General features: G+C 41.4%; 1 protein-coding gene across 1 annotated transcript in view; it reads left to right on the forward strand.

The window, feature by feature from the left end:
* LOC138026358 (alpha-1,3-mannosyl-glycoprotein 4-beta-N-acetylglucosaminyltransferase C-like) overlaps positions 1–6,857 on the forward strand; it is a 7,582-nt gene extending 725 nt beyond the window's left edge. The window contains exons 2-3 of the mRNA XM_068873680.1: positions 2,973–3,068; positions 5,174–6,857. Coding sequence (XP_068729781.1) covers positions 2,973–3,068; positions 5,174–6,312 — 1,235 coding nt within the window. The 3' untranslated portion in view covers positions 6,313–6,857. The remainder of the gene's footprint in view (positions 1–2,972; positions 3,069–5,173) is intronic.
* The last annotated feature ends 3,143 nt before the right edge of the window (positions 6,858–10,000 follow it).

Raw genomic sequence — 10,000 nt, forward strand, 5'->3', positions numbered from 1 at the left:
TCCCCATCTCTAAACCAACAGATGACGTGGTCAAGGAAACCCTTAACCAGAGCAATCGTATAAGTTATAAAACAACTGTCACTTCCTTTAGTTCTTGGCGACCTCAGAACTAGTGAAAAAGCTAATACAAGATGGCGTATCCCACTGGCGAATTACCCCCTTTGGGTAGAGATAAAATACCCGAATCTCGACTCCATCTTCAACACATTAAGTAAATAGCCAACTTGTTGCATCCCTGGGTTTCTTTACCCTGTTACGTTTTAACTTATTTTTCTCTGAACACGCCCGCATAATCCACGATTTTCAATTCCGCAATGCCGACAAATTCTCGTAGGGTTAGCTGATCTATGACATTGCTGAGTTCTACCCTCTAAACTAAGCTTGGTTTGAAACAAAACGGCTCCAATATGAGCCACCAAATGAAACAAACCGAGTTCTGTTAATCACGTGTTCTTTTTTTTTTTTGGTCATCAAATCAACGAAGTTTTTGAAGGAACAGCGGTTATTGTGCTTCAAATGTAACATTTTCGGTTTTACCTATGCACAATGTAACATTTTAGACTTGTAAACTGTTCAGTAAGTTAAACCCTTACAAGCTTTTGAAAAATTCTAAAGATCTTGTCCTGTTTGTCAGTGGGCCGACAGTCGGTAGAGGGTAGGTCTTCTTCACAATTTCCAAACTCGGTAAACATGAAATTAGGGCTTAGTCTATAAATCCCAGGAATTAATGGGTCAGGTTTAATAGCCAGAATAAAAAATTTCGGATAAATGTTACTCGCGAAAATTTTCCTTTAAAAAGCGTCGCAAAAAGACAGAAGGGAGACTCTTAAAAGTTACTGGAGATAGAACAAGCTAGAATAACCAACGAAAGAGAAGTGCTTACAGTGGTTTAAATTCTCAAAAAGAATAAAATTGGTATGGAAATCAATTGAAGCGAGGGCAGAGGCATTTTTCCCCATCCGTACTAAAATTGCCATGGTATTATATTTTAAATCGCTCTTTTCATTTACAACCTTAGTTTATGAGAACGTCTTATTTTGTGGCTGAGGCAATGAACTTCATATTGTTAAACAAAACATTGTTAGAAATGAAATATGGTTCAGATTAATGATAGATTGGACATTTTTAAGGGAGTTTTTGTGTTGAGACTTATTACAACATCTTTTGAGGGAAATATATTTTATGTTGTATCAATAATTATCGAACACTTACATTATTTGACGAAGGCGAGGCAAATTATTGTTGTAGTATAATTACATAGGTGATTATTTAGAAAAGATGCATTTCTTTAAAAACAATTTATTTCCCCGTCTGTCACCTCGATAAAACAGCTTGTCTGCATTTTGAAAAAAACCGCTTAGGTCGTTTCCATTGTCTCAGAATGAGCGCACGGAGGAGTAATCACTCATGTTGTCACTTCCCAGTGGTAATCCTTATAAGGCAATTTGAAAAAAAACTGCGGACGTGATTATCGCGTAATTATCACCTCAAGTGCAACCAATCAGTGCAGAGAATTTTCAATAATCAACTATGTAATTATACTAATTGGAGGTATTGCAAACAGAGGCAGGAGGGCTCTTCTTTACCATTTTCCAGCAACGGTACTGGTTAACTGGAATTGCAAAGGCGCCCCACATGAGATCGTGGTTACCAGTTCTGCTGCTGCAGCCATAGACCTTTTTGCAGATACGGCAGCCATTTTGATTTCTATTGTATCGAGAGACATTATGGGATGCTCAGGGGGCAAATTAATATGTATTTGCCCCCTGGGCATCCCATAATAAGTATTTGAAACAATAGAAATCAAAATGGTCGCCGTATCTGCAAAAAGGTCCATGATCAATGAGTTGTCAAAAATATGGAACAGGTGTCGCAGTTACCATAGCAATTTGGCTCTTTCAAAAGAAATGTGTCATTAGTCTTCGTTACTCTGTCGCAGTGAGTGAGTCTGAAGTGGCAGCTCTCTAATCGGGAGAAGAACACATTTTTCTTCGAAACGCAAGTAACTGTGGTTACACGCGATTGGAGAAATTAAGATGCGCTGTAAGATCTTGTTACACAGACGATTAGAACAGTTCCCTGCTAGTCTTATGCTCCATTTTCGTTCTTTGCTTCGCCGCTCTCTCGCGGATCAAGAAAAACCTCTGGGACCGGGCTACCAAACGGTTACAACATATTTGATCTAACTCAGATCAAACTCCACAAGCAAAGAACTATGCGTCACAAATACGTCAAAAACACATGGATACAAGCGGCTGAGTGAGCGTGGTACGCATACGCGCGTCAAACATGTTTGACACGGTGTCCAAACGAACAAAACTTCGCCCATCAAACACGAGAACAAAAGAAATGTTTTAAGTTGTTTGATCGAATGTTTGATGGTCTTCAAATTGTATCAAACACGATCAAACAGCACCAAAAAAGGTGGCCAAAAGGTAAAATGTTTGGTCGGCAAACAATGTTTGATGTTGTTCGGTCGCCAAACATTTCCTATTTGGCCAGGCCCTAATGACGATTAATTTTGTACTTTATGGAGAAGCATACTTATTCTATATGCACTATATTGCTTTCTGAGCTTAGAAACGGGAGCTCTGCTTTTAGGCTTAAGAAAATCTATACATTAATTCAGTTCAAGTTAACGATGAAACGTAAAGGACATAGATTACAGGGGAATACTGCCATTGACGGTTATTAGGCCTTGCTAAAACACTGAAGCATGTGGCGTGAAATGAAAACCGCTGACCATGGAGTCACTCCCCGCCTATTTCCCCGGTACAGGATGCGAGGCTTGTGACCCCCGGTGTAGGGGTACCAAGAAAGAGTGAGCATGGAGTGAACGTCCCCGCATTGCCCCGCTCATTCCCGGATGGGATGGGGGGGGGGGGGGGAAGTCCGGGAGTTTCAAATGATTGGTGCATAAGTCCCACATGAGGTCACAATTAAGACTTTCATGTTGTTTCTTTATTAAACAGTTCAAATGGGGCATCGGGAGGACGCTTTGTGTCCAGCCGTTGAAATCATGGAAAGCCCAAAGGTGGTAAAGCTCGGACAATACCCAACAACGAAGCGTAAGTACTTCCATTTTTAAAAATAAACTGCATAGTAAGGATGCCGGATTTTGCGTTATCACAGAAACTGACCTGTACCCTTCATTCGCTCGGTCGACTGATGAACAATGGGCCATGTCCAAGTTCATGTCTGCGTCCTCTTCAAAGCGAGTCTAAGTGCAAATTTTTTCTTCTGAAAATTAGTTTTCATTCATATGTAAAATAGAACTAATTGCCATTAGAAAAACTTTGCACCCAGACTCGCTTTGATGAGGACGCAAACATGAACTCGAAAATGGCCTTTTGACTTCTGCTTTACTTACTAAAGGCAAAAGTTCAGCAGATACCACAGCTATTAACAACTTCTTATTTCATTGCACCGGCTCCAGCGCTGTACGCTTTCTTGTGCCCATTGTTTTCAGAAACAATCATCAGAGCTATCTGTAAAACTGCGCTCGGACTCAACGGCAGCATTTGTTTGCCACAGATAAATTGTCATAACTGAGTGAAGTACGATGGTCCGGGTGAGTGCACAGGACGAAACACCAAGAATCCGCGAGCTGAAAACAGCATTTTCAAGTTTCCGTTACGTTTAACAGATACGGAAATTTGAATTTTCGTCCTGTGGTGATTGACGTTTCGAAAACCTGAGCGGACGTCAACATTAGTGATTTGAGTCAGTAGTTTAACACTGGTCGTTGATGCAGTTAATAAACGAAGTCGTGATGTTATCGGGCGACTGTCAGTTAAGGTGACTTAACAGTTTTTTTTTAAGCACTTGTACTTCCATTTCTGCTATATTTATGCGGTTTTTGCCCAGAAGCTCAAACTTGTTCACTGATAAGTGCTTCCACGATGGTTTATATTTTTGACAGTTAATGTCCTCTGCAGGCTGTTACCATGGCAATGCATCTACATTAAAACAAGGAATAAATGATGCTTATTCCTCATTTACGCAAAATTCACTCATTAGTTTTTTTGCAGCATTTGCTTACTCAAAATAATAGAAATAAAAGTACTTTTAAAAGCTGTTTTCAAAAGGATTCCAACAGACAGATTTTTCATAATTCGCTGTCAGACGTTTTCAGTATAATGTTGCAACCGTTGACGAGCGTTATAGTTTCGAATTTCTGAGAATGCGCATAAGAGTCAGTGATTCGCAGACTTCCTGCTTCGGCTGTGGCCAGAGTCCGTGTTCTTGGCGCTGACCAAAACTGAAGCGGACCCTGGGGGAGAGAATGTGGGTTCCTCTGAAGGATTCTAACTTCTAAAGCACCATGACGTTTAAGTAACGGAAACGAAATTATACCGCATTTTAAAAAGTTTTCTCCACGCTCACCATATTTCTTTTGTTTTTCAAAATCCGTGCCGGCCTTCAATAAATACCACTGACCAAGGGTGTGTTAAGCCACCTTAAGCCTTCATGCCATTGGCTGCGAACACGAATCACTGTTTACAGTAATGATTCCAAGTTCGAGTGAGGCCTAACACTACCGTGAAGTTTTTGTACACAATTATTCCATCAGGGATCAACCCTAGTATCGGAATTGGGCCCACACAAGGACAGAGAAAAACTCTGACCAGGGTGGGATTTGAACCCACGACCTTCGGATTAGATCACCGCTGCTCTACCGACTGAGCTACAAGGCTAGAACGGGAGCTGGCCGTGGGTATGTGAGATGTTATTCACAAGGACAAATTCGGCTCGGCCCAAGCCTAATTTTTTTACTTCACAGTAGTGTTAGGCCTCACTCGAACTTGGAATCATTACTCCAAATGCTACTGAAGGACAACAACTAGCGATTACTGTCTATAGTCTTCACAGCCAATGAAAGCAAGGCTTAACTGACACTTGACCAATCACATCAACCACCAGAGTATGTTACTTGGATCACTCGACTCTGAACCTGATTGGAAGTCATCTGAGATGACTTCCACTAAGGTTGTCGACACGTCACCCAAAAGAGTCCTCCTCAGCACTACACTCAACCGGACGATCGCACTTCACTTAGTTGATACTAATGCCTGGGTTCAAAACATTTACCGCTGTAAAAAAGAAAAAACATGCGAATGAAAGAAGCGAGATAAAAAACAAAAACCTGATTTTTTTTTCTTATTTTGTAAAGGATATCTTTCGATTGGGATTGCGTCAGTTGAAAGGCCTTCGGGAGCTAATTATCTGCTAAAAACCACTCAGAGTTTGATCGACAACATGAGCGATGAAGATAAGCATAACACCCTCATTGTCATATTTCTGGCCGATATTGACGGACCACCAAAATCCAGGGCAATAACGGAAATCTCAAACATATTTGACAAGTATATTAACCAGGGACTTTTAACGGTAATCGAAGCACCGTTAGAGTTCTATCCACCACTTACGAACATCAAACCGAAATATGGCGACTCCGATAGCAGAAGAAAGTGGCGCTCGAAAGAAAATGTCGATGCCTCATTCGTCATGTGTTTCTGCAAAGATTTATCAGATTATTACATTCACCTTGAAGACGACGTCATTTCATCGCCAAGCTTTGTGCCTAAATTGCAGGACTTCATTAGTGGCCAAAACAAAAAGGGTTGGTTGATTCTTGATGTTACAGTGCAAGGAAGCAAAGCGAAAGTTTATCACAACCAAGACCTCGCAAACATCGCTTCCTACTTCTACCTCATGTATGATGAAATGCCCATCGATTGGTTGATGGGACATTGGCGTGGTATTAAGTCCGGGAAGATGCTAACCCCTCCGGCGTCGCTTTTTCAACACATTGGTGACACATCTTCCCTCAAAGAAAAGGGACAGTCGGGCCGACAACAGAGAGAACCATTTTTTGATCACTATGATCAGAAATTTAGAGGATTGAATCCTCCAGCAACAGTAACGACATCAATGTCATCTCATGAAGGGAAGGCAGAAGATGCTTATAAAAAAGGTAGTGGGCTTTTCTGGGCGCTGCATCCTCAAGAGAAGGACTTTCTCTTGGTTACATTTCAAACGCCAACTGTTATCCAAAGAGTAACTGTCGATACAGGAAGCTATTATGCAAAACATGACTTGCTGAAATACGGTGTCCTGCAAGGTAGCTACCAGGACGATACTCTATCCGAAAAGAACGATTTGTGTCGCGATTTTGAGGATTTAGGATCATTCAGCGGTGGAAAGGTAGACATGTCGCCAAAATCATCCAACAAGGTCGCTTGTTTAAAAATCCTGGTAACGCAGCGTCAAGATACAAATGTTTACTTTCGTGAGATCAATATCTGGTAGAACTGATGAGCAGTTAGATAACAGAGCAATGCAGAATGAGATACCGTCTGTGTTATCTGAAGGCAGCTGGCTCTGGAAGTCCAAGCTGTACGAGGCTAAATACCTTGAACTTGTTTCCCATCTCGGAAGGACTTGTCAACATGGTGAAGCCACGTTTAAGAGCTTCAGCTTCCGATGGTTTCGCCTTCTTGAGAAGAACCTTACAAGGGAAAAAAGAAGAAATTAAACACACAACTATCTGGCCTCGGTTGTTCAAAAGGTGGATTGTGCTATCCACCGGATAAATCACTAGCTAGCGGATAAACACTAGCAAAACCGATTGAGTTATCGAGTGGATAGTGATTTATCCAGTGGATAGCGCTATCCACCCTTAGAACAACTGAGGCCTGGTAGTTCTAATATTAAAACAGTGGTGTTTTCAGTTGGTTTGTGGGCATAAACTTGAGCAACAATGTCAAAAGTTGGGTTAGGGTTGGTAAACAAACATGCAAACATCAGATATTGTTACGTCCCATGATCTTAAATAAACATTTAATTTCATTTGATTCAGTCTCTTCTTCCCGGGATAAGATACTCATTCTTTCCCTTTTAAGCTCTCATTATCCCCTGCCTCACGGGAATAGCATTCTTAGCAGGATTTGTTGGATGTGAAGACAGCTACACTGGTGTCTGACACAACCGAAGCGATTCGCGACAATAAATGACCAAGCTCGTTCCCAGGGTCTCTCTGTCGATGACAACGACAGCGACAGTGGAGACCCTCAGGCAGGACTCGAAATGAACTATTTTTGCTCAGATGCCAGCTGGCGACTAATGGGAAGAATTTGGTCGCCGGATCATAAATTTTGGTCGCCAACTTATTTAACATATGACTTACGTAAGAAAAGGATTTTAAATGTTACTTTGCATGGAAGGAAAGTCATAATTATTAAATAGCAAGAAGAAAAAACAGCACGAGAAAGACCTCTAAAGCCACTGTCGTTTGCGGCTTTTGTCAAAGCACAGAACGTTAGGGTTAGTCCGTATTGTCCATATCAAGGCAAACATGGGTCCTTTGTCCTTTCTTTTCACCTCTTCAAAACGTAGTTCTTTATTCTCCAACAGCTTGCTTACCTTTATCGTCAGTAAAAACAATACTACAATTGCTCGGCCTAGGCCCCCACACAACCACGATGCTCGTACTAGTCTCCGATTGGGATAAAATGAAAGGAGCGGGTCGCAAGGTTTCAGTATCCTCTAGAATCAGAGGAACTTGGTTTCTTAAATTACTTTTCTACGGATAGTTATCTCCATTTATTAATCACCTTGTTTAGTCAATTTTGCAGGTGTCCGCTTTCTAACAGAGGGGACAAGTTCTCCAACTTACTTTACGTTAAGGATACAGGTTGCTTTTTGAAGGTTCCATACAAATTTCGAACTCATTATACGATGTCCAGGTTCATTATCAAGATATTATCAATATCAAGCTACAATAGTTCCGAGGAGGTCCTTCGGTAATTTGGCCAAATCTACGTTTTCAGCATTCACAAATAATGATGGATTTAAATTTTCAATTAACCTTCTGACTGAATCTTACCGGCCGCAAAATCTCACGTAACTTGCAAAAAGCACATGGTGTTAAAGTGCGCCCACGATCCCATGAAGCCGCTGAAACAATATGGCGCCTAGTAAACGTAGCGATCGAAGTTTTGTGCTATCAATTAAAATTGTGTTAAGCCGATGTTCTTGTACTATTTAGACATTATTTTAGTGGGAAAAGAAAGGTGAGTCGTGTTCTAGCTACCATTTCCGAATGATTTCGTCATTTAAAGATTCAAACACAGAAGTTGTCTACTGTTTATCCTGGGTTATCAGACAAAACGTGATTCGCCAGCTAGCGGCCAGTTCTGAAAATCTGGTCGCCAGCACTCAACTTTTGGTCGCATTGACAACCAGTGAGTCGCAATTTCAAGCCCTGCCCTGGGAACGAGGTTGATAGATGACGCGCAAACGAAGTAGCAACTACTTACATTCATCCTCAGATCTATTCCCATTTGCTGAAGGAAAAATTTTTGTGTCACGGGACCAAACGTTTGAACTGTTGAGACAAATGAATGGGAAAACAGCATCAAAACCGCAAAGCAGAAATTACTGGCTCCTAATAATGAAGCTTACCTTTCTGGCAGAGCACAACTGCTCTACTTATTGTAAATCAAATCAAATCACATCAAATTAAAGTGACTTAAGGACGGTGCCTACTATTGTTACTGCGCATACGTTCTGCGCATCTCGAGATACGCGGATTTCCTATCGGTGATGCTTACTAATACAGGGATATTTTTGCGCGGTTTAAAACTATCCGGAGAAAGTACATCTTAGTAAGTACTCTTGGTATCCAAAAAGAAAATTAGGGGTAACAATGCATTTTTGAGTGATAATTAAGCTTCAATTTGAGAAAGAACTTCATACATTGCTTTGTATTTTAACGCTTTTTACAAATATTATTCATCAATTATCTTTGAAAAATGCGTGGTTACCCCCAATTTTCTTTTTGGATTTCAATAACACTTGTTAAGATCTCCATTTCCTGCATAATCACACATAGGGGAAAAAATATCTTTAATTAGTGGGCACCGTCCTTAAGTGGGTTAAAAATCATATCTTGGTTTTTTATGAGAGTACACGAACCCGAGACGAAGTGCGTAGAAGACGACAAGTGCTCGAACCAGGGGCCCGTTTCTCGAAAGTCCCGAAAACTTTTCGGGCCCGAAAAGCCATTTGTGAAATTGCCAACCGCTTGTTTTAGAAAGCCGATCTTTTAACATGTTTTCAAGGCAACAAAAAGAAAAATAACTGCGAAGTTTGGCGAATAAAATCCTCTCCGTTCTTGAGATACAAAGGGAACTGTGACACCCGAAAACGCCCCGTAAAGTTTCGGGACTTTTGAGAAACGAGCCCCAGTCCACAAACCCTGCTTCCCGAAAACTGTTCACAGCGAAACGAGTCTATCTTGCTCATCTTGTTAGTCTGGGGTGTCTACAGGTAGTTTACTTGAAGGTTGACACGTAAAAAGGTTATTTGTAATGTCGACGTGTCCTTTTGGAATCATTCCCAGCGTTGTTAGCAACTTATTGTGTGTTGCGGAAAATACTGAATCACGGCAGCCCGAGAAGAAGACGCCATTTTGCGAATCACGGGATATCAAGAACCAACAAGAGCAAGGATGATTCTACGGTATTATGAAAAGCCAATAATTCGAAGGAGGCAATATGGAGGCAGTGTGGCCCAGTGGTTAGGGCGCTTGCCTTGAGATCCAGAGATCTCGGGTTCAAGACCCGCTCTGACCACTCGTTGAATTTGTTCCTGGTAGTCCCTGGTTCAACTTCCCAGCTGCACTTGTAAATAGCCAATCTGGTTTGCCTCCGGCCAGTTGGGATTCTTAACAGTTGTTGTTGTTGTGTTCTGTTGTTTCGTTTATTGTGTTTCATTGGCCCTGAAAAGCCCCTATGGGGAGCGGTCAATTAAGTATGTAATTTGTAATTGTAATTTCTTCATCAGGGTTTTACAAGCAATGATTACGCTGTGATGGAGGCAATGCGGCCCAGTGCTTAGGGCACTTGAGATCCGGAGATCCCAGGTTCAAGACCTGTTCCTCGTTCAACTTCTCAGCTACACCTGTAAATAGCCAACTGGTTTGCCTCAGGCCGCT

This window comes from Montipora capricornis, chromosome 12, assembly GCF_036669925.1.
Source record: "Montipora capricornis isolate CH-2021 chromosome 12, ASM3666992v2, whole genome shotgun sequence".
Classification (NCBI taxonomy): Eukaryota; Metazoa; Cnidaria; class Anthozoa; order Scleractinia; family Acroporidae; genus Montipora; species Montipora capricornis.